We start from the raw sequence: 23,956 nt of genomic DNA on the forward strand, positions 1-23,956 counted from the left end.
TTATTTTTTTAAAAAATTTTCTCCCAAATAATAAGATTGCCAGAAATACGCTACAGCAAGGGTCAGTAATCATTGGATATTTACTGTTCTTCAGTGCAGACAGAAACCATGTTTCTTGCTTCCAAGCCACATCAGATTACAAATCACGTAGTCCTTGACTGTTGCAAGAAGCAGCACCCAAGCCTTCTACAGAGTGATCCCAACACGACAAAGGACCATCACCCTTGAGCAGGAAACATGGCCAGGGCTGGACTGTCAGCTGCTGGGGCAGGAGCTGTAAAATATTCTGAGCACCTGAGGTGCCACAAACTGGGCACACCAGCATGGCTGGCTGGCAGTGCCGGGGAAAGGAGGACGTACAAGGAGGACAAGTACAGGGAGTGAAACATGCAGCCTTCCATGTTCTCCCCTCCTTGGCCAAGGCACAAGAAGTTGTTCTTCTAAAGTATTTTGAAGAGCTGTGGGGCTAAAAGCAGACAGAGGTAGACCAACCCCACAGTGCCACTGTTTTATGAGTGTGTCCTAGAAAAGCCATCATCCCAACCCAGCACTGATGAGAGTGCAGGAGGCCACACAGAGCAGTACTCAAAAAACTAAAGCAGGGTCTTTATTTTATACATAACAATCAGTATAAAAAGTTTATTACATAAGAGCTGTTCTGTTTACAATATATTATATTGCTCCAAGCTGATGCAGAAACTTCATACATTATAGCTCTACTTTGTTTACAGTATATTATGTCGGTTAAACGGTACCACTGCAGTTTCTTTTTAATACACAAAACTGTAAAGCCCAAAATAACATTGAATTGAGTTATTCAGTTTTTAAATTAGGCAACTTATTTATTTATGTATTTGTTTTTCTTAGGGAAAAGTCTAAATCCACAATTTGTAAAAATTTGCAAAATGCGCCTTTCTTTTGTCTTAGGCAAATTGCATTGGTAGTCACTGAAATAATTCAGGGTTAGCACCTATAGGATTTTCTGCTTGAATATTGCCACTTAATTTTTGGATAATATTTACTATATAACCAAAAAAAGGAAGTTTAGCTGTAACTGAAGTGTAGTACAAAACACCATCCAAAGCACTGAAAGAAGAAGCCTATATAATCATGCTACAGAAGTATTTATAAAACTTAAAAGGAATAGTAAGTGTCAGCTCAGTGGTTTATAATGAAGCTAATAAAATTCCAGCTGGTAATCTTAACTGTAATGAACAGCATTTTAACATTCAATCCATGAGAGGTTAATGAAGGCTGTGAACTGTGTGTAACACGAACCATTTCAGATGTTGGAGTTCACCAGATGTAATTGGTTTCGGGTGGGACGTGCTTCTCCTCGGCCCTTTTTGGCGAAGGCGAGTGCTGCCTGTGCTTGCTGCCTGCTGGCCTCAGGGCGCTCAGACCGCTGGCTCCATACCCTGGAAAATCATCCAGTTCAAGAAAAAAGAATCCACAGAAATGGGCTCGTGATCCACGGCTAATATTTCAAGTGGAAACTGTCTTACCCATTTGAACAAAGGATTTTGCTTTGCCTTAAAAAAGTGCTTATGCCTCTGTTACCCCTCAGGATGAACGAAGCCCTGCCAGACAGACAGATGCTTGGCCTGGCCAGGGAGCCCAGGGAGCCCAGCACAGCCAGGCTGCCACTCAGCCTGGGGTTCACATCTGTAGCCCCCATGCCAGGTGGGTTACAGTCATGATGATCTGCCAGCTCTGGAATGGGGAGTAAGCAACCCCCTGGGGAGAATCTGCACCAGCTACCTGAGCTGGGCTTTGGTTTATAGCTGAATGCAGAGAAAAAGAACACCAGTGACCATAAACACCTGGGGGGAAAAAAGCCATCTGAAACAGGCTTACTAGAGCTGCTTTGTTGTGGAAAATGAAAGTGAACAATAAAAATGGAATCCAAAGTATTATGTTGTAATTCTTTATAGGTTCATTTACTCATCTCATTACTTAAAGCTCATGGAAACTACTTTGAAAAACTGAGTCCTCTGTTCAATTTTTTAACCACTTATTTTTTAAGAAAACAGCTTTACCAAAGAGCCATTCATTTGTTAGAATATGAAACAAGTCTCTCAAGTTAACTATAAATCTCCTCTCAAGATCTGGTGATGTTTGGTTTCAGTTGAAAAGAGTGAGCTGCAGTGCATGCACATTAATGGACACTTAAAATGGGGTTGAAGTTTGCCCAAATGTCCATTTCACAGTTTCTTTGCTGAATACAAAGAGAGTTTTGCAGTACTAAACACAGCAGGACTGTATCCAAACTCCAAGTAAGGAAGGATGCAAAACCTTGGAGTTTACAGTAATGTGAGACTATTGACTTCTTATCACAAGGCAGGTGAGAGCTTTGATTTTGTTGTACAGGTAATTACTTCTTTGGTGATGGTCACCTAAAGTATGTATTTGTTTTCACTCGCTATCTGAGTTCTTTATAGGAAGAGTATGACAGGAAGAAAAAGTTCATACCAAACTTACAAACTCTAGCTCGTAGTGGTTCATTTCCTTGTATCTTTTTCTAACCATAACTTACCTTAATGGTATTTCTCCATCAGAGACTAGCATGAATACTTAGACACAAATCCACTAGGTAACAACAGAAAAGCAGACTCCCAATTTTCACAGGAAACCTAATTTTCATGGCAAAATCCATCTTAGTTGGATAATACTTAGTTTTTAATGAAAATACTGTATTTATTCTAATAGATTTTGATGTGACAAAAATCATCTGCATCAACAGGTTTTAATAAAAGTGAACATTCAGTTGATGCTGCAACATAGGATTCACATTCCTTACGGCTAAATGGTTTTGTAGCTGCAAAATTTTTCAACTTTTTCATTATTGACTCATAAAACACGAGGTGAATTGGTAGCCAACAGTGATATACATTAGTATCTTTTGGGAGTATATAAAGATCACATATTGAAGATCTGCTGTTACAGTATTATTGTATATGAAACATAAAATTAAATCTGAAGTTCTTCCTGGATATATCCTATTGTATTTCAAATATTTATACCGTACCATTTTAAGCCCAGTGAAGTGATCAGTTGCTACAATAGATGGTAAATAGACCAAAATGGACCAAAAAGCACAACGGAAATTTATTTCAAGAACCTTAACTTTGCTTTGGGGCATTGTATTTTCTACGCTGTGGAACATGGGTGGGAAGAGGAGAATTAAAATGTGAAGTTGCTAAGAACAGATCTTGCATAATTCTTCAAGTTTTCCCCAAATCAGTTTTAAAACCTGTCAGTTTTATTTTTAAGAATACCGACCCAGCATTTCAAAGCTAGCTGATATTAATGAGGAATATTGAAAGAATTGGATCCCTTCCATGCTATGGTTGGAAGACATGCAAGGTCCTCCCCTGATTGATACCAGATTCTGGAATTTCTAATACAAAAATGGTCTTGATAAAACACTAAAACACTTTCAAATTATTATGAATTTTTTAAAAGGAGGCAAAATTACAGAGTATTGAAAGCCTTTGTTTTATTGCTTGGATTAAAGATTAGAGAAAAAGGAGTGTGGTCTCGTTAATGATGTTGGAAAGGCTCTTGAGGCAGTCATTTCTGTATAGCACTGGGTGTGTAACACCTCAGATACAACTCAGGGTTTGTTTCTCACTTACTTTTATTGCAGTGTCTCCCGTGCCAGCCTTCTTTGCACTGGCATTTGTTGGGCTCCACACAGGTGCCATACAGGCCACAGCTGGGTTCACAGACGGCTGTAAAAAGTGAACACATACACCTGGTCTCTTGACGTTTCATCCAGAGACAGTCACACATTTGCTCTCCCTGCTGTTTCACATGGCGAGCTGGTCCTGGCACAGGCTGTGGCTCTCAAAGTAAATCCATGCCTTTGCAATGAGTGCAGTCAGAGCCCTGAAACAGTCCACACCCATCTCTTTACCTGCAAGGTCTGGCTCAGCCCCTGGCAGGAGAATCAGGTTGTACAGCAGAGCTGAACATCCATCAAAACCAGCCAGAAAAGGAGAGTAGTCCCCAGCACCCCACTCAGAGTGGATATTTACATGGCAAAGCATTGACATTTTATTAAGCATTTCTCTATTACTAAACTGCCATTGCTGAGCTGACACACTGCTGTTTTATAGAAACTCAAGAGTACAGATGAGACTGTGAGGACACTTCTATTAAAAAATGTTTCTGGTTTCATAATTTCCATACGTCTGGTGTATGATGTATGTCCAGAAAGTAAAATAACTTGAATTACTTCGACAACAAACAATGAGCAGTGACGTTATGTTAAAAAGATACTGCACAGTGAGCTCAGTGTTCCCACAAGGACTGATGGAGCAGTTTTGGTACTCACGCTTTGAACACAGGTCTCCCTGGTAGCCTTTGGAGCACTTGCATTTATTCTTACCAGTACATTTGCCTCCATTTCGACAGGGTTGATGGCATTTACCTAGAAATTTAAAACATAGAAACAATGGTCTTAGACCCCTGTGCCTACTGGAGACAAGTGTCTGTCAAGCTTGCCTTGTACCTGAAAAACTCATCAGATGTTAGAGTGTGCACTGTGGATCCATCAGGAAAGACTCTGCTGCAAGTCTGTGCTTCCAATTTACAAGCATTCTTCTCCTTTGAAAAGATGACAATAATTTGGCATGGCCAAAGCCTGTGTGACCTTGCAGCTTTTGCCCACGTTTGTGCCTCTCTGCCTCTGCAGAATCCCCCACATGACTGGTCAGTATGACTCCTGCTCCCCTCACCTTTTTCGGGGGAGGCAGCACTGTCCAGACCATGCAGCTCCAAAGTATGAGATCCAAACCTGAGGGACTCCAGCAGAAAAAAAATCTAGTGACATCTGAGAGCAGTAAGATACTCAGGAAATGACAGGTATGGCTGCTACTTGCAGACAGTAAAGAGATTGGCTGGGCCCTTCAGCTTGTAGCACAGGCTGGGAGCAGCGTGGTGTGTGAATGGTGCAATGAGGGATGTTCCACATGGCAGCTCAGAAACTAAGGGCACATTAAAAATACACGCCCTTCTTCCCTGTTTGCAAAGAACAGAGCCACTTTGCCAACAGTAATCGGAACTGGCAGCCATTTTTCCAGGCTCTTGGTCTGGAAATTACATTCCTTCACAAAGAGTCTTTGCCAAAGGCATAGGTTGGGTCAGGTGCTGTTGCTGTAGGAAGTCTTGTTTGGCCCTGATCGCCTGGGACTGAGGAAGCCCCTGCTGGTGGAGAACCACACTCAATTTCCTTCTTTCATGCTGGGCATGGCACACCAGGGACCTTCCTCAAACTTAACGACCAATGTCCCACCATCAGACTGCCTGTACCTTGTTGGGATTTGTCCGCATTTCTGAACTAATTAAATCTTCACTCCTCTCTAGGAAGGGAAGCACAGTGCCCATGAACTCAGTCACTCCCAGGCTGAGGGAGGCTCACTGCCACTTCCTGGGCACTCTAGAGCCACCAGGAACTGCACCCTCCACCTTGGTGCCCATATGTACCAGTGCAGCTTTTCTCACTGTTGTCCAAAACCATTTTTTATCTTTTCTAATGCCACTAGTCTTCCTAGTATTGATGTAGGGTGACTCTAATGTAGGGAATAATGTGCTCTGATTCTATGATTTTAGAAGGTTGGACAATTGCTTTTTTAAGTTATACTACATGATACCAATATTATATTAAATTACATACTTAAGAGATACTATACTACAAGGATACTAAAGAAAAACTCATGACTGTCTGAGACAGTCAGGACACAGCTTTGGCTCAATTGGCTAAGGACACAAAATAACTTTCAGTGGTGTTTAATTAACAAATCACTTTGGGTAAACAATTTCTATAACATATTCTACACGTGTAAAACAACAGGAGCAGTGAATAGAGATAAGAATTTTTTTCTCTTCTTCTCTGAGCTTCTCACTGCCTTTCCCAGGAAAAATCCTGGGAGAGAGTTGTGCCTGATGCTCTCTGTGAAGAGAGCTGTGGCGACATCCTAGATTCTTCAGAGAAGAGAAAACAAAGGCTCCCTTCCTAGATTTAACACTAATATTTACCTGAATCTGTGAGTAAATGAAAACTGCAACCTAAGGCAGCAAGCTTTAGGTTGCTTTTCCTTTTCCTTTTCCTTTTCCTTTTCCTTTTCCTTTTCCTTTTCCTTTTCCTTTTCCTTTTCCTTTTCCTTTTCCTTTTCCTTTTCCTTTTCCTTTTCCTTTTCCTTTTCCTTTTCCCATTTTAATTTTTTTAAGGAAGGTATTAACTGAGATCTGCACATCACAATTAAGCAACAACACAGGCTTGCTGTGCTGAAAACCTCATTTCATGATCACAGACTGTCCTCTTGGGAGCTCAATATCACAGACAGCACCTGCTTAGCCCTCAACCCCTGCAGACCTTTGTGATACACATGTGTATTGTCAATATAAAGAAAACACTCATTCCGATTCTACATAATTATTTTAATAACCCTGAAAGAATTTCATAAGCAGCTGATGGAACAAACCGTGCTGAGGAGAGTTTCTGTAAAAGCACAATTCCTATGCAGGAGCCTTTGGGGAGGGAAACTTTAGGCATTCTAATTTACAAACATTTGCATCCCAAGTAATTAACAATTGGAAAGAGCAATGCTAAAGAAATCAATGAACTTTCCTGATTCTTTAGGTAAATCTGAAGGATATGGGTCAAGAGATGTGACACCAACTTCTAGCAAGCTGCAACAGGCAAGCATTTGGCTCAGCACAGCTCAATTAACTTTGGACTAAGATATTGTCACAGAATGAAGGAAAGAGCAATAACTCTCTCTGTTATTGACTAAGAAATGGAAAAAGCAACAAAACAGCTGGTGACAAGTAGGGGAGGAATCCAAAGCAAAACAAAACTCTGGATTCAAAGTGAAACACTAATTAGAAAAAAAACCCGTAAGACTTTGAATGCTTGTTAGTTTTGTAGACTGGGTTCAGTGCACTTCTCAGGAGTCTTACAGAGGGATTCAATTATTACACAAGCACTGAAAACCTATACCCAATTCTAAAAAAAAACAAAACAACAAAACCTTGCAATTTTCAGAAGATGGCTTCCTGCCTGTTGAAAGGTTTTTCCCCCTCATTATTTTAAGAATCCCATGATTGAATGTAGCTGGCCCGAGATCTAAGAAAATTGACTGAGTTGTGTTTCTGCTCTGGTGTTTCTAAGCCTTGTCTAGATTTCTTGCAATCTTCCACTGCTGTGCTGGTGCAGTGCCCAGGGGTGATGACAGCTGTCAATCACAGTCTGACAATTGCAGTCCTGGCTTTACAAGAGCCAGAGTAAGTGCATAGCTTTCCTTGCTCTCATTGGCATTGTCCCAGTTTAGGTCTCAGCATGCCACAATATGAATTTGCTCTTTTTTCTTTTGTACAGAAGCTAGTTTACAGCCTGTATTTTAATTAATTTAATTTGAGTTTCACAGGTAAGCCTTTCCAGGAAGTCAAAACAGTTGCACTTATCCCAAGCACCAGTAGACAAATACGAGCTCAGACAGATCCTCAGACAGATCAATTAAATGGACTGTCCTTAATTATACATGCTGCAATAGGAGTTCTAAGAATTCTCCTCAAAAAAACCACCACCAAACATAACATACATGCTTCTCTCTGAATCAAACTTTAATTTTCATCTGAAAAATGTCAACAATGTTGACTTTTTGGGGACTGAAGAAAGGAATGGGGTTCTGCCAAATAGTCAAATTTTAACTTGATGTAAGCAAAGGTAAATCCAGTGAAAACCCACACTGTTTTTCTTATGGTATATGATCTGAATTTATATCAATGGGCAATCTTTATTTACTTAAAAACAATAAAGCTTTGCTGCTTCTTTTTCCCTGAATTTTTAATGCTGTAAAAAGGAGTTGCAAAATGCCTTGCAATGCATAGAGGCATGGTGAAACATTTACATCCACCTATTGTTAATCTACACATAAAGACTGAGCAAAATGTAGGTCTTACTGTATCTGTTTTTTTTCTTTGCATAGTAATTCACTTGTTGTTGTGTATTGGCTGATAGCAAGTGAAGAGTTTATTTCCATGTGTTTCCAAAGTGATACAAATTTCTTATTGTGAGGAGGGCTTGCTTCTACTGGTGTATATTAAAAAATCAGCATTTACATATCCTAGGCCAAATACTGCTCTCAATGCTCCTGTGAAGGTGCTGGGGAATATTGGTGCGATTATTTACAGCAGGGAAAACTTTCCAGCTCAGTTTCCTGTAGAAGTTGTAAGTCCAGGAAGAATGAGGTCTGGTTGTACAACCTCAAGTTACCTCATGAATGTAACTTTACATGTTACATGAAAGCTCTCAGCTCTTACAGTTTAGTTCTCCTTTTGCCCCAAATCTTTTCATTCCCAGATTATAGTAGCCTTTTCAGAGGTGACAGCTCAAACTTAATCTGCTGTGCCCAGGTGTGATTTGCCATAATGTTTGAAAAAAGCTGCACCTCACAGGCTTGGCACGGCAGCACATCTGTCTGCCACAGGGCGTTTCTTGCACACTTACAGCTTGAGGATTGTCACCGAGACTGGTTACTAGTGAAAACAGAACAGGACAGGGGGTGAGATGGTCTGGCAATGAATTAAATTTCTGAGTAGGAAACTCATTTGGAGGCAGGTAGCATCTGACTCTGAGGGTCCCAAACTGCTGTGTGAGACCCTTGCTCTGCACCCAGCAGAGGCAGCTGACATGTTACCATTCAGGCATTGACTCTAGAAGAAGCTGTAAATGAAAGCAAACACACAGAAATGCTACTCACTAATTTCACATTGGTCTCCCTCATAGCCTGAAGGACAAATGCATTTTCCCAGATAGAAACATGTCCCTCCATTGAAACAGGTTGTTGTACAGTTTGCTGAAACAAATAAAAGGAATTAGCTAAGTAATGAATATGAACTAGGACTGACTTGGACTTAATGTTCTCTGCTGTTCATCATAAATAAACATTGAGTAGGTTGCAAAAGCAGGATTAACCTCTTTTCATCTGGTTTACAAAGTAAGACTGGAATGCAGTTATTCCTACATAAGGCTTTACATGGGCACACACACAAGGCAGCACAGAATGAGACAAGTGAACAACACAGCAGTGAGCTCTCTGAGGACAGACTGTGCTACATCTTTATCAACCCCCCCACATAAAGCTCATTGAAGGATTAAGGCACTATTGCTACTGAAATTGCCAGTGTCTGATAAAAGGAGCACAGCCTAGGACTGGAAACTACTTCTACAAGAGGATACTTCACTGCAGTTCTAAAGTAACACTTTGACTGAAAAGAAACCTCTGTGAGTTTTTCTGTGTGGTGACATAGATGCAAATGCTCTGACTTTCAGCTGCCAAATAACTTACATTGTGTTAGATGTGACTTTTCACCAAACAGCTGGGATTCACATTAATCCTTCAAGACATCAGAAGCATTTAATTAAAGTGCACATTCGAAGCATTTTCTAAATGTGGTGAAAGTCTGTTCATAGATTAGATATAAGACGTGAGGGTATTGACACCAAAATTGTGTAAAGTTATAGGAAGGTTCCCAGTATTTTGCTGAAAAGGCCTCTAAGACCTTTTGCATTCAGCCTTTACTTCATATAGACCTGCAATGGCAACTGGAGCACGACATTCTGCCATGAGCAGCTCAGTTACATTTCTGCAGGAAAGTACTTGGCTTTTTCTACATGGTAGCTTAGACTGTTCCCAATTACTGTTCTGAACAATGGATTGCTGGTTTTTACCCTTCACGAGCTCCAATTCAGCCACAAAAAAATTAAGAGCTTGCATATTTTTCGTCCAGATGCAGCACATTAATGTACTAAATAATTAGTAAAATTAATTTTACTACAGGAACCTAGAGCTCAAATAGAGATTTTTTTTTGTTTTTTTTTTTTCCTCACCCCAGAATTAGAAGTGATTTTTGTGGTAAGATCCACAGTTTTCAGTGGATCAGCTGAAGTGATTATCCCAACAACCCTTCACAGAGTTGGGGTGTATGGATACCTGCAATTTCCTATATTCTTCCAGCAGCTGCCGGGCTGTGCTACAGCATCTATTTTAAGAACCACAATATTTTAAAAACTTATCTACTTACCGCCTGCCTGACTTTCCAACATGCACTCCTAGAGGGAAGCTGCCACAGGTGAACAAAGAGAGGCTGCTGTGTGCAGAGCCCGGGCTTTGGCTGGCGCTTACCTTTGTCGCAGTTGATGCCGTAGAACCCCGGGGGGCAGATGCAGAGGCCAGGCGTGATGCAGAGCCCGCCGTTCATGCAGCGAGGGACACACAGTGCTGAAGAGTGGGAAGAGCAGAAAATACCATCATTTCACCAGCAGAAAATACCACCATTCTATTGCTGGTGGAATAGCAACTGGTATTTAAATACACGGCACATTGACTTCTTAAGCTAATTTTCCTTCTGCTTATTGTTCTAAGTCACCTTTGCAAAGTGCCTCTGGTAGGGGGTTAAATCTATTATATCTTTGGTTTGTATCTGGCAATTTCTGTAAAGTGCTACTAAAAACTGTAGGCTAATTCAGGTTCAAATATGACTCCATATGTAAGCAGAAATTGCCTCTTGTGTAGTTTAGTACCAGACAGGGGAAAGCAAACTACCCACATACACCTACACACTCTGGATATTTAAAATCCCCCCCCAGACAAGTCTTCTCTACAGCTGTATTCTGGTTCCTCAGCTGTGCAGGCAGGACTATCTCAGAGGGGTCAGTAACTCAATGGGGTTCCCAGGTAGGCTTTACAATGAACCTTCCCTACTCCTGCAGACCTGAGCATAAGCACGGCTACCTAATTTTGGCTAGGAAAGCCTGCTGCACAGCCAAACTGTCCTGCATGCTCCCAGTGAATCTCCTTCAGAGCCCCTGTGCTCTTCCAAGACCTCTCTGCCTTGTGGCCACCTCAAAAGGCTCTTCAGGGAGGCATGTTAGGGGGCAATGCTTCACTTTGTGGTTACCCACAATTGGTACACGCAGTGAGGTTGGGTCCATGCTGGTGAGTTACACAGCACCCAGGCACGGGGCCAAATGGCCTTGTGAAATCATCATGTGAAATTGTTGGGGGCTCGGCTTTGTCCCTGCTGACCAGCAAATCCTCCTGGCCATGGTCCTGGAATGAGTAGTGACCACAGGCTCCTCCCAGGAGTGAGTTTTTATGGGTTTGTTGGAAGGTAAGAGTTTAGTAAACATATGAATGTAAGCTGTGCCAGTTGCTCTCCAGGCCAGAGAACAGTCCTTGATCCTTCGTATTTAATATTTTTGATGTAGCCAGAGTATCTGGGAGTGAATGATTGTATTGGAGTAGGATGCCCATGGGGATGGGTCTCTCCAGTTGCCCTGGGGAGGAATTGCCAGTGGGAAAAGGAAGGGAGGGATAAGAGGAAGGTCTAGTTTCCTTGCCAAGTCACACCAATTTCCTGGTTCTTCACTCCTGGAAATGTTGGGCTATTATCCACTTATGGAAGAAAAAGAGAATCTTCCCTTTATCTTCCCATTTTTGTTTTCAGCCTGCTTACAAATCTGATCTTATCTGCAAATAAACAAATTCAGAGCAACTAAAGCACTGTGCTTTGCTTCACAGCTAGTCCTCATTAGCAGAAGAATTTTATTTAATCTTCTTGCCAGATGGATTCCCTGTGATTAGGGATCACTTAACTATTGCATCAGTTTTTGTTTAAAGTAATTTGTGAAAGAGAAAAGATTTTTCATGTAAGCAATTCGTATTTCCACTAGACCATGGATGATAATTACAATTCTCTTGAACATTTGAACTCAAAATATAGGAAATCTTCAGAATAGGCCATTCTTGATTTTAGGAGAGCCTACCTACAGTGCAGGAGATACAGTTTTCTTGAGATTGTGGTAAAGAAGAGAGTTGAGATTTTTTATTAAATTACCTTTCTCACAATGAGGCCCATAAAATCCATCAGGACATTCACAGACATGTCTTTCGTTGCAAACCCCTCCATTTCTGCATCCTCCTGGACATTCCGCTTCATAAAATACAACAACAATCTTAATTAAAATGTTATATACTTCAGCTGCCAGCCAGATCCCAGTAGGATTAATACATTTCTTTGACACAAGAGTTAAATTTTTTGCTGGCAGACAAACACTGAATAAATGAAAATTTAGCTAAGATTTCTTCAAGATAAATTAATTTCTCTTTTAGTAGTCTACAAATAGATGTTCCATCACATGTTCACATGGGTGATGCTCTTGTTGGCAGACTGCATTTTTATTTCTCTACTGCTCTATAAGTGCATGAGCAATGTGGATGCTCTGCTCAATCCAGTGCTTTATTTTCTGTGTGAAAATGAGCAGGCAACTTAGTGCAGAACTTGCATGGCTGGTTAGACCTACTCTTAGTGTGCAGGACCAGTTTTGATTTCTGCAGCCTGAAGTAGACATCACTGCAACTTGCATTTCATTAATTACCACATCTGTTACTACTGAGGTGACAATGATGAAATCTGTGTTCACATGAAAGAGTGAGCATCAAGGCTAAATGGAAGAAGGCCAGAAAGGAAGATGAAAGCACTCCTGCACAACAGTTCTGCATCATCGTCAGCTCTCATTCATATCTCAATTATTGATCAAATACATAAGAGCATTTGGCAACACTGGCGGGATTATGCAAGGATGAGAGATACTTCTGGGTGCCACCACTATCCTCAAAACACCAGAGTCCATCCAACAAGAAGGCAAACTAAATCAAACCCTGTGGAACACCATCAAAAAGGGCTGCTGGGTGGAAAAACCATTACTCAAAAATGCCTTCCCAGATCCCTCATGGAGAATAAGGCAGGCAGGAGAGACTGCCTATTCCCAGTAGAAAAACTCAGCATCAGTAGGGATCAGTGGAAGACACATCCTACCCTTCTCATCTTGATGCTCTGTTGTGTGACATTCCAAGTGAGAAGGTTCAAAACCTCTGAGGTAAAATGATATGCCTTAAAAGTAAAGCTGTTTGCAGCCATAGTAATTGTAGTAAAGGATTTTTGGTCCTACTGTGTTCTAACACTGTATTCTAGGACTTTTTCTGGAAATGCTTCTCTCTTTGTACTCAAATGCAGAGCTGCTATTCATTACCAAAAAAAATGCTTAAATACATACCATTTCAAGCAGAAAAAAAGGAAAACACATATTTTTTCTTTGTGACCACCTCTTAGCCACAACGAATCCTCTCTTATCCACAAAATTGCTCCCTCGCCCCCCTCACTTCATCTCCTGGGGCCTTTTTGTACGGCCAAGAATAACTGGAAACAGTGACTAGGGCCCTGACAGGAGCTCTTCACCATGTACAATATCTTTCACAGGAAGGAAACTCACACCTACTCTAACACCAACTACTAAAGACATCTTATTCTTCTCAGCATCTGTCCTGAAACACTGTTGTTTCCACCTTATTAGACCCAGGGCAGGAATGGGAGTTATTCCAGTATGAGCTGGAAGAGATGATGTGAGAGAGCTCCTCCTCTGCATATCTCTAAAGTTTGGGAAATCTTCCTTGTGTCTCTCAGCTGGCTCCATGAACAAAGGACTGGCACAATAATCCACCCCAGGTTTCTTGAGAGGTCATATGATGCAATACTGCTAAATTGTTAGATATTACAGCTCATATAAAAATGGTAACAACAAATAATAACACAGAAATGATAACTTGGATGACTGCTACGACTAAACTGAGTTTGGAGCCCTTCCTCTTTAAGCCACTATTTTGCAAAATACAGACCTATAACTCTGGTCTCTCTATTAGAATACCCCAATGCTATTTCCAAAGCTTATTAGATTAAGTATCTTTGAGCTGAACTGAAAATAAAAACATAGGAAAAGTTTTATGTTGTATTTACACCAGACACACAACTTCATACATGAGGTCTGATTGGTTTTGTGCATTTAAAGCCTCCATTTTCTTCCTGTTTCTCTGCCCACTTCTTCTCCCCCTCCTCCACTTTCCCTGGGCTAATTGGCAGCAGTAAGGCTTCAAAGGGGACAAGCAGCTTTGCTATTCGGGTATAGTGAGGTTTCAAAGAATAAACAGCTCTTGCTCGCACTGCTCACTCTTTGAAACCACACTACAGCCAATTATCTCAGAGAAAATAGTGCAGAGAATAAAATGTGGGACTGTGAATGAAGATTTAATAGAGGAAGAAAAAAAAATCTTGTTCTTTGTACATCAGCCCTGTCATGGGTTAATTCGATACAATTGCACATGATATGGAATAATTATCTTATCTTGGACACTGATTTTTCAATTTCCATAGCCTCAGCTTAAAGTGATAATTATAGTTGTTTGTGGTGTATTGAATTAATTCAGAAAGTCTTATTACATAGCACTTATGGTTCATAGATCACTTGATTGAACAAGTGCTCTCCTTTCCAAGCAACCACTGCAAAAACTTCATGGTTTTTCTTCTACCAGCGGGTCCTCCATGTGCTTACTGCTTGGCAGCTGGAAGTACTCAACACCAGCTTCCACCATTTTATCTGTATCAAAAGCCAAGAGGCTGCACCTGAGCTACAGAGAAGGTAAAGCCAAGTTTTGCAGAAATTTTCTGATTTAAGATTTTTGTATTCAGTTTGGATGTGCAAGTTTGAGATTTAGGGAACTAACAACACCAAGCTGGAACTGAGGCGCTGACAGCATTAATTGATACCAGCGTCCCCACTATAGCTCCCAGAAGGTCAGTTCCCCAGATGATGTGCCATTTCTGGGAAGGTTAACCTCAGCCTGCTTTCACAGAACCAGCTCTCCTCCAAGCACCTTGAATTGTTTGCTGATAGGGGCTTTTCATATGATACATTTCTATCAATGTCCTTAACTAACATCCTATTGATGTTATTGTGATGAGCAGCGAACAGCAGGAGTCTCCAATGTCTCCAACCCAGTCTGCTAAGGGAGTTCTGTAAGAAAAGGCTCAGTAAACATGTAGTAAATGATCAGCAAAAGCACACAGAGCCAGAAAGCCTGGAATCCACCATGACTGCTTCACATTGTATGACTGCTTTACTTCCATCCTCTCCAGCTCTTATCCTGAATGAAGCACAACACAGTTAGGTGACCTGGTCTAACAGCATTCCAGCATGTTTTCTTCAGCATTACCTTGCTGACAGGTTTTAAAGAAGATGGCGTTCTGAGGGGTCTGGAGAATAATATTGCCTTCTGAATCCATTATGATCACATTCACTTCAAATGCAGCCACCCCATCTTGTTTTCCAAGGCAAGGAAATCCAACCTGAACAACTGTAAGGATAATAATACCAATAACACTTATACTGACATGCACATATACACATACATACAAAAGCATACATTGCAATACTCAAAAAAGTTATAGATGCATCTAACCTTTGGAGAAATGCCATTGATGAAACAATGTAACACAGATCCCTTTATTCTGAGGTGGCTCTAGGGTTAGAAGTAAAGCAGGATAGGAGAAGAGCTTGTGCTCATTTGCTGAAATAACCCCAAGAGTCTGTAGCACAGACAGTGATCTTAACACAACCATACTTTTCTTGCAGATGAGGAAATTACTCATGTGGAGGTATCTAAGGATATATCAAAACAAGCTGGAAGCCTACTTTTAATTTTCTGAGTTGAACTGCTCACTTCTGAGTCTAAATTTTCTATGTTGTCATATGACTTTTGTAAAAACATATATATTAGGGGAAAAGTTACTTTAGGTAAGTTTTTCTGCTTTGGATATTGCAATTATTACCTAAATAGGATACTGATCTAACCATAACTTACTCCATAAAGTACAGACAAAATGGTACACTTGATAAGTACAATCACGGGTGCAGTTTTTAAAAAGAAGATGTAAACACCTCACTCTGACAGAACTAATTCAGCATAGTGACATTTGGACATTGCCTTTCCAGGAAAAGTATTCAAACACTTTTGAAATACAAAGAGTTTAAGCAACTTATTAAGGCCAGTAAATCTGGAGTATTTTAATGATGAAGTAAGCCCAATACCTCAGAACTATGGAATTCTCTGTTGTGATTGTCACAAGTGATCTTAAATAATCTTCAGATGAAATTATTTTATCTCTTTTCTTCAAAATTGGCTCTTTCTAGCTGCCTGATAAGTCCAATCCAACTAATAGAGATTGTTTATTCCCTTCTTCTGAAGCTGGTTTGAGATTTCCTAATAAAATACAGAGCTGGAAGCCCTACATTTGGGTTGTTTTAGATTGCTTGTTATAAAAATTTTGCAAGCCATAATTAGGCCATTTTTGTTATTTTGTGCCTTGGTAAAATACAGAATAATTTATGGCTAAAACACATTCTGCCTCTGGTAAGTCCTACAAACAGAAAGGTGCCTGGCAGCTCTCATTCTAAAGCAATTACATAGTTAAAGGGCTTTTGCAACCTTTGCAAAGACCAAAGCCATGTAACCAGGTGGCAAGAAGGAAACACAGTTGATTATTTTAAAAATACATTTTAAATGCTGTAAACTTCTTAAACTGTAGTAACCTTCTTATAGCATAAGTGCTTGGATTGGGATGTGTTTCAGTTGAACAAATTGCGACGGGGAGGAAGATGTGGCAGACTGTTAATGACAGCACCGTAGATGTGTCTAGATTTCATTGAATTGGTAGCAACCCCTGAGATCTGGCTGTGGTTTATATGCCTAGGGAAAAACCCAGCAACGCATCCCTAGAGTCCAAGGCCACAGATTATAAACCTTTTATTCCAGCACTGCCCACTCTGGAATTTTTGGACTTCTCATGTGTGTGAACAGCTAGGCACACAGATATGCAGTGAAGGACCCTCCTGTGAGCAAAAACCACCTGGATCCTGGCTGAACTCTGTGGTGGTTCAGAGTTGAAATAAAGCCCCTAAGCTCTTCCTGAATCTTTGCATTTTTATGCCTGTTTGAATAATGCTAAGCATCCACCAACAGCACCACAGTCAAACTGAAGCACTGAGAGAAGTCCCTTGCATCAAAAAACACGGCCATGAGCTCCCATGGGCTATCACAGTGCTGAGCAGGGCTGCAGTAGGGCAAACCTCTGGTCCCTGCTTCCCTAATTCAGGATGCAGTCTACATTTGTCCATCACTGGCTAAAAACAAGGAGAGGGAATCACTTCCTTCCCGATATGGACTTCTTTCTGTTAACCATCCTCCCACCACCAGGCCAGAAAACAGCCTCTCCTGCATGTATATATTTCTGTATCCTCTGGAGCACTTGTATTCAGGGCTGCAGAGCACATGGCTCTAATAGGAACACAGAAAGTTTAACAGATTTGAAAAGCAACCTAAGGAAACCTAGTGACTTAAACCTAATTTAATTTTAGGTAGCAATTAGAATGCTCTCCTAGGATGCAGAGGATGCAGGTTTAACACCTTTTGTCTGGGAGGTCATGCCTTTGCCCTCTGTTTAGGAAACTGAAGTTCTCTAAATTGTCTTCAGTACAAGCAGGCTGAGAGTAACTCCTGGATGGCTGCAAGCCCTTCAAGTTTGCAAGCAATTGCCTTACCCACTAAGCTAATGTGCCAAGGCCAACAACAAAAACCACCTTTAGTATCCAGTGGGACTGCTTGAGGGACATCTCTGAATGTCCAATCTCAACAGAAGCAGGCATGAAGGGTCTGGAGAGGAGTGGTAGCCCATACACAGTCCTGCAGCCCGCTGTGGCTCTCTACCAGCATGGCAGACAGAGCAGAGACGGTGTTGCGCTCAGAGGAGACACTGATCTCTGCCACTGAGCTTGGAGAGATTTTCAGCATCTTTGGATGCTCAGCACCTATATTTTAATGTCTCAACACCAGCAGTAGGCAGGGAGAGAAGGTGTCCTGAGCCTGGCTGGTGGACGGTGGGGGCTGCATGAAACACACGAAGCAGCGCTGTGCCAGCAGCCTGGTCACACCAGCCTGCACCAGCACTGCACTGCCTGGGTCACACAGGGACAGCAGGGCCAACTTGGGACACTTAGGGGGCCAGCTCTATCTCAGTCACAGGCCACTACATTGCTTCTGGGCACAGACCTATAGCTGTGTTTACCTCTCTGAGTGTGGTGTTCAAGATGTTAATCACTGCCACAAAAATGACTCACTTTGTTTTGAACTTGCTAACCTCAGATTGAACCACTGGACCTTCATAGGCTTTTCCCTGCAGTCAGAAATGAGCAGCCAGCTGCTTCTCATTGGGCAGATACCCACACTTCTCGCAGATATCTTCTTCTGCACAAGCTGAGCAGTCTTAGCTCTTTAAGCTCCCACTGAAAAGCATCTCCAGCCTTCTTAGCATCTTACCATGTGTTTAGGTGTAACAATATCCACGTTGTGAGCACTGAATCAGCTACCAATTCTGGGACTTGGGAATGGGTTTTCAAGTAAGGCTAAGGAACCTAGGTGATTTAAATCTCACTTAAATCCAAGGAGAATTAGGTGCCTCTTCTCAGGATATACCGAATTAGAGAAAGCTAAGAGAAGGGCAAGGCTGCATCCAATGAGAAGCAATTGAGCAGGTTGTGACTCTCCAAAGTCTGGCAAAGAGAAAAAAAAATCAGGGGATATATAGTAGATGTGTACAAAATCATGGGTAGGATGAACAGGATAGATTGACTACTGCCTCTACCAGTGCAAGGACCAGTGCCCATCAGATAAAGCTGTTGCAGCCAGACTTGAAACAACAGAGGGGGATCTTCATGCAATGGATGGCAGTGAACTCCTTACCAAGGTGATTGGAGATAACAGAACATGGTATGGACTCAAGGACAGCCTGGAGAAGAACTAGAAAGAGAGATCTGTAACCCACTTTGTGGGCTTACAAAGTAGCCAAATCCTTAAGACACAGCTGAAGGTAGTAAAAGCTGAGAGGGTAAATGGAAGTATCACATGTGCTTGTCCTCCTTTTGCTCTTCTACAGGTCTTCTTATGGCCACCATTGGCCATAAGACAAATACAGGCTATAGAGGCCCTACAGCAATAAAGCTGCTCATATGCCTTCTTTGGAGACAAATATCCTCAAAGAAGTTTCAAGAGTCCATTGATTTTTATAAAACCACTGGGTTCAATTCCCTCTGAATAAGGTATCTGTTAATCCTCCCTCTTGTTTCCCACGCTCATGTTTACTATAGTTGTTTTTCCCCTTTTATTTCTCCTTAACTGTCTGTAAGGGCAATTAATTTCCTTTGGAGTAAAACACTTTTTCAAAAAATATCATAATTGTTGATTTGTTACTAAATACAAGCTTGTGGTTGAATTTCTTATGGCATCTGTATGTATAGAAAAATTCTTTGGTAATGCAGTAGATCAGGCAAACCAGAGTAGATTTGTCAACTCTGCTCTGCCAACATTTAAATTACAGCAATAACTACAAAGTAGCAAATAATCACTACCTTGATAGTATGTATTTACTCAGGACTACTTAGTTAATTTTGGCCAGCTAACAGGGAGTGTAAAAACCCACCATCATAGTAGTGTCTCACCATTAACAGTGTCCATGCTTCAAATACTGTATGGGTACTGAGCACTGGAACACCAAACAGGATTTAAATACTGCTTACATACACATCCAGTGCAGTGGTGCTCTGCACATGATCCACGTAAGGGAACACCATGGACATGCCCCTATTAGTCCTGGAACTGAGGTACCAGGGCTGCCAACAGGGTAAGTCCTTTTTGGCTTTAATAAGATCTCCCATCACGATGGTTAACAGACCTTCTGCTGCAGCTGTGAGCTCTCTTCGCTGGCCTCCCTGCACTTTTAGATTAAGTTTTCCTAAGCACAGTCAGAAAGGAGTAATTTTGTTCTACTCTTTCTAGATAGTTAAAAATTAAGGAAGAAACTAGGTTACATTAGAGAATGCTGAGTGCAGCAGAGAGTGTTTTTCACATATTTCACCTGCTTTATATGAAGATGGAAATAATGCTTAACAAGAACTTGGCCTCTGTGACTTTTAGGTTGCTTTTAAGTATCTTTATTTGACATTCATTGGGCTTGGAACCAATTCAATTGCAGCCGTTGTGGTGCAAATATCATACCATCTTTCACCCAAATCTATTTTCAATACCACTCCTTCGATCCACCCTGAATGGAGAGACCAATCATTCATGCTAAATTCCAGGTGTCATGGCAAGAAGCTGTATTGAAACATTACTTCAATGCCAATCTACCACAAGCTGAAAATGGAGAATATTATACACAAACCTTCAGAATTTATCCACTGAAAAAGAGAGAAGGAATAAGGACTCATCAGAGGTGAAAACTTGTATATTAGTGCTTCATTTGCAGTCCAGTCCTCCTGTTTTATTACTCATTTCTTTCCCACATTTATCCCACTGGTTGGCTAAGGCAATTTAGGAAATGATGATCACTAAGACACTGCTGTCATCAAGATACACATTTCTGCCTTCCTACAGAGGCTACCATGTATGAACCCTGAAACAGATCACATAAACTGTTATTCATCCACTTCAGAGCTAACTGGATTCAATAATCTTCCATGGAAAACTTTTTTACTCAAATCAGCTCACTACACACCATCGTATTTCTGGACCATTTGCACCGGCTTGGGCTCAGCCTCTGCTGTGGAGCTGTAAATTCCAGTGAAGGATTAAGAATGCACAACTAAGGGATAAATGATAAATGGTAATATTCTAAACTAGAACTTGTGTTTTTGAGCTGAATGCCTGATGACCCCAAATGAAAGCAGAACATCCACAAACTGCAGCTTCTGAGAAACAGAATAATTTGATAACTTTTCCAATAGTGATCAAAGAATATGTTTTCCAAAAGTCATACAACTTAAGTAATAGCATTTGTGAATTTTATACAACAATTTTGCACAAGTTTCTTCTGATTTATCCACACATAAAAGCTTCATGTGTCTTGACTCAGACAAAATATGCTGCTGTACTAAGGCAAGGCAATTACAAACTGTTCAGTGCCAAGCACTGTGGCAAGCATTGCTTTAGGCAATAAACTTCAGAACTACAATTCATAATGAAATATTTAGACTTTACTGGCTGTAGAATATATTTTACAAAAACAAAATTTATAATATCAACAGTACAAACCTGATGCTTTATGAGGAACTGTTCCAAGCAGGGGGATATTTATAGTTGGATCAGCCATTATGCCTTTATCCAAAGAGTGCAAAGACAGGAATTCATAGTAGTACTCAGCCTACGACAAAATAAATGAAAAATCTATATTTATTTTAATTGTATTCACAGAAGCAAACTATTGAGCACATAAACTATAGCAGAACTACTACACTTTTCATTATGCCATTCATTGGATTAGTTTCTATAATTTCCCTGAGTGCTTCTTCAACTAAACATAATTTTCAGATAATTTCTTCTTATTTCATAGGTTGCAAGTACACAGTAATCAGCATGCAGCATATCAGCAAGGAAAACGGCATGCATATAGTGGAGAAATATGTAGTTATACAGAGAAGATGTTTTTTACAGCCCACACCATTCATCTGGCAGACAACAAAAATACCTGAACACTAAGCTCATTCTTAAAGGTGGTTTTTGGGCAGAATCCTGCTGGAACTGACTGGTGAGACTGGATGACCTGCCTGTACCACGAGGGCAGTTTAAAGGGCATAGGCACATAGAAGTGTGGCATGAGATTATCCAGGCTTACTCTTGGCTGATCTGCACAGCACATTGCCTTGGGCAAACAGCGCCAGGCAGTGAGTAGCCTCGCTGCTGGGGCACCACAACAGGACACATATCTTGTTTACAGCTCTGACACTGCCTTGTTCAATCCCACTCCATTACTTTGTTCCAAGGGTGGAGCTGAGAGGTCTCCTGCCAAGTTGGCTTCATGTCACTCCTTAACTGCAACATCAATGACCTGTTTTGGTGATCCCTAGAAAGTGTCGGCATGATTTAAAAACTACTTTCCACTACCTTAATCCTACCCCTGATAAGCACCTGCATTGTGGCACAGATTGCAGGCTCTGGTACTTTTGTCCATGGGAGCCTGGCCCCTCTGTTGGGTCATCTGAACCACCATTGGTTCAAGATTTCTTCACATTTGATGCAAAGTGCCATCATGTGTCTGCAGTGTGGCTGCACACACCCCACACACCTGAGATGTATGCACCTTAGCCAGTCACCAGAGGTTTCTGCTACTGTCAGTAGCACAACTGCTGGTCTGCAGAGCAAGTGGAAATGAAACTTTATGTTAAATTGTGGCATCTCGTTTACCATGAACCATATAAGGGATTACAGGTAATTCTGTCTGCTGGTCTCAGGTAAGTGCTTGAGACCTTGGCATGGGCACTGGCAAAAATGTGTTTCCATCTGCTCACTGACAGTGGACAGTACTGTTCTAGCTACCCTTTAGATAAAAAAGCAGCAAAGAGAGATTAAAGCCAAACTTTGGGCTGATAAATGACAGCCTGTTTATGTCTATAAGATATCTGTCCATGTCCTTAGCCAGAGCAAGGTCCTTTTTCTCCTGTAATATCCTGGCTCCCGATTACAAGGACTGATGACACCAGAAAAGCACTCATGACCTGGGTAGAACAGTTGTTATGAAATTCCTGATCAGCCCTGGCAGCACATCCACTTGCTCTGTAGGGACAGTAAGAAGACCCCATAACACAGAGGAGATGGCATGAGGAGCTACACTCTATGTGGACGATCTCCAGAGGGTGTTGTGTAGGCACAGAGGACTTGCAAAACAATAGGGCAGGAAACAATGAAATGTTTTAAGTAGGGGTTAAACACAAGAAGTAAATGTGTGAGGGAGACAGGACATGGAAAGAAACAGTAAAACCAGAGATGAAAAATGAAGTCTGGGGTAATGTTCAAAATGCTGCTTTTAATTAAAGACTTTTTTTTTCCAATACAATATACCATGCCAAAGTATGAAAAAAAGCCATAAAGTCAGATTGTGAACATTTTTGTTTTCAAATAAAACTTTGGTTCAGAAAAATAATTGTATGTCTCCACACATCTATAGAATAGTGCAGTGAGTGAGTCAAGGCTCCACTGTCTGTTTCTCATTGGTTAGCTTTGATGTTTGGTCATATCTAAACCAGGTCATAATGAGTTATGACCTGGGATATTAAAACATTATGTTCTTACTATTCTAGTAAACAACAATGGTAACTAGTCCAAATAGCTCCACTCCTGTATTTCCATTCCAGACACACTGTTGTAGAAGGCCAGCTTGTAAGCCAGATTCCCAATTTGTAGGAAAAGGACTGGAATCTCATTTTCTAGAGCCAATTTTCTAGTGCCTAAGGAAAAAGACAAAAAGAAAGTTCCTCATGGAAAAAGGGACCCATTGCTGCATGAGGCACAATACCCACTGCTGCTGAAGGAAGTAATGCCTCTAACCAGGGCAGAGGTGTAGCAGTGGTTAGTGCCTGGGGCAGGAGGATGTTCTGATGGCACGTTCAAAAGATGGGAAGAGACATTGCACAAGCAACAGGCTGCTCAGAAGAAAAGCCATGCATTGCACTGTGGAGAGATAACTGCTCTCACCATTTCTCTGCAGAAGTTTGTACATCTGCTGAGTTGACAGGAACTGAACTTCTTGAAATGATAGTATCTAAGAGCTGAAACACCTCAGGTAGATACAGCTAGCATAACTTCAAAGTCATGTGCTGCAGAGTATGTTTGCGAATCATGTGTGCTGTATTGAGTTCATTAACCTTTGACATAAAAATTATATACAAAAATCCCAGCCTACAGAGGCTGCACAGAGAAGCAGAGTAGTTTGACTCCTCAAATCTGTGAATCTAAAACATGATTCAACTGACATAAACCCTATCTATTTGGAGAAAATCTGTCTTGACACTAACCCTACAATGAGTCTCCAATATTGTCCTGTTGTAATTGGAGTTGATTGCCAGCTCCAATTGCCAATTAACTTGCATTAATCATCGTGGCTGAAAAGCAAACAACATGCTCTCAGCAAATATTTACCATGCTCCAAACTACCATGCAATTTAGTGATG

At 41.0% G+C, this 23,956-nt stretch overlaps 1 protein-coding gene across 1 annotated transcript in view; it reads right to left on the reverse strand.

Annotated features, from left to right (window-relative positions):
• Positions 1 to 410: 410 nt before the first annotated feature.
• The window catches only part of WIF1 (WNT inhibitory factor 1), a 38,345-nt gene continuing 14,799 nt past the window's right edge, over positions 411 to 23,956 (reverse strand). The window contains exons 3-10 of the mRNA XM_038155693.1: positions 21,045 to 21,153; positions 15,117 to 15,257; positions 11,908 to 12,003; positions 10,194 to 10,289; positions 8,769 to 8,864; positions 4,340 to 4,435; positions 3,639 to 3,734; positions 411 to 1,418 (exon numbers count right to left, since the gene is read on the reverse strand). Coding sequence (XP_038011621.1) covers positions 1,297 to 1,418; positions 3,639 to 3,734; positions 4,340 to 4,435; positions 8,769 to 8,864; positions 10,194 to 10,289; positions 11,908 to 12,003; positions 15,117 to 15,257; positions 21,045 to 21,153 — 852 coding nt within the window. The 3' untranslated portion in view covers positions 411 to 1,296. The remainder of the gene's footprint in view (positions 1,419 to 3,638; positions 3,735 to 4,339; positions 4,436 to 8,768; positions 8,865 to 10,193; positions 10,290 to 11,907; positions 12,004 to 15,116; positions 15,258 to 21,044; positions 21,154 to 23,956) is intronic.

The sequence above is a fragment of the Motacilla alba genome, chromosome 1A (assembly GCF_015832195.1).
Source record: "Motacilla alba alba isolate MOTALB_02 chromosome 1A, Motacilla_alba_V1.0_pri, whole genome shotgun sequence".
Lineage (NCBI taxonomy): Eukaryota > Metazoa > Chordata > Aves > Passeriformes > Motacillidae > Motacilla > Motacilla alba.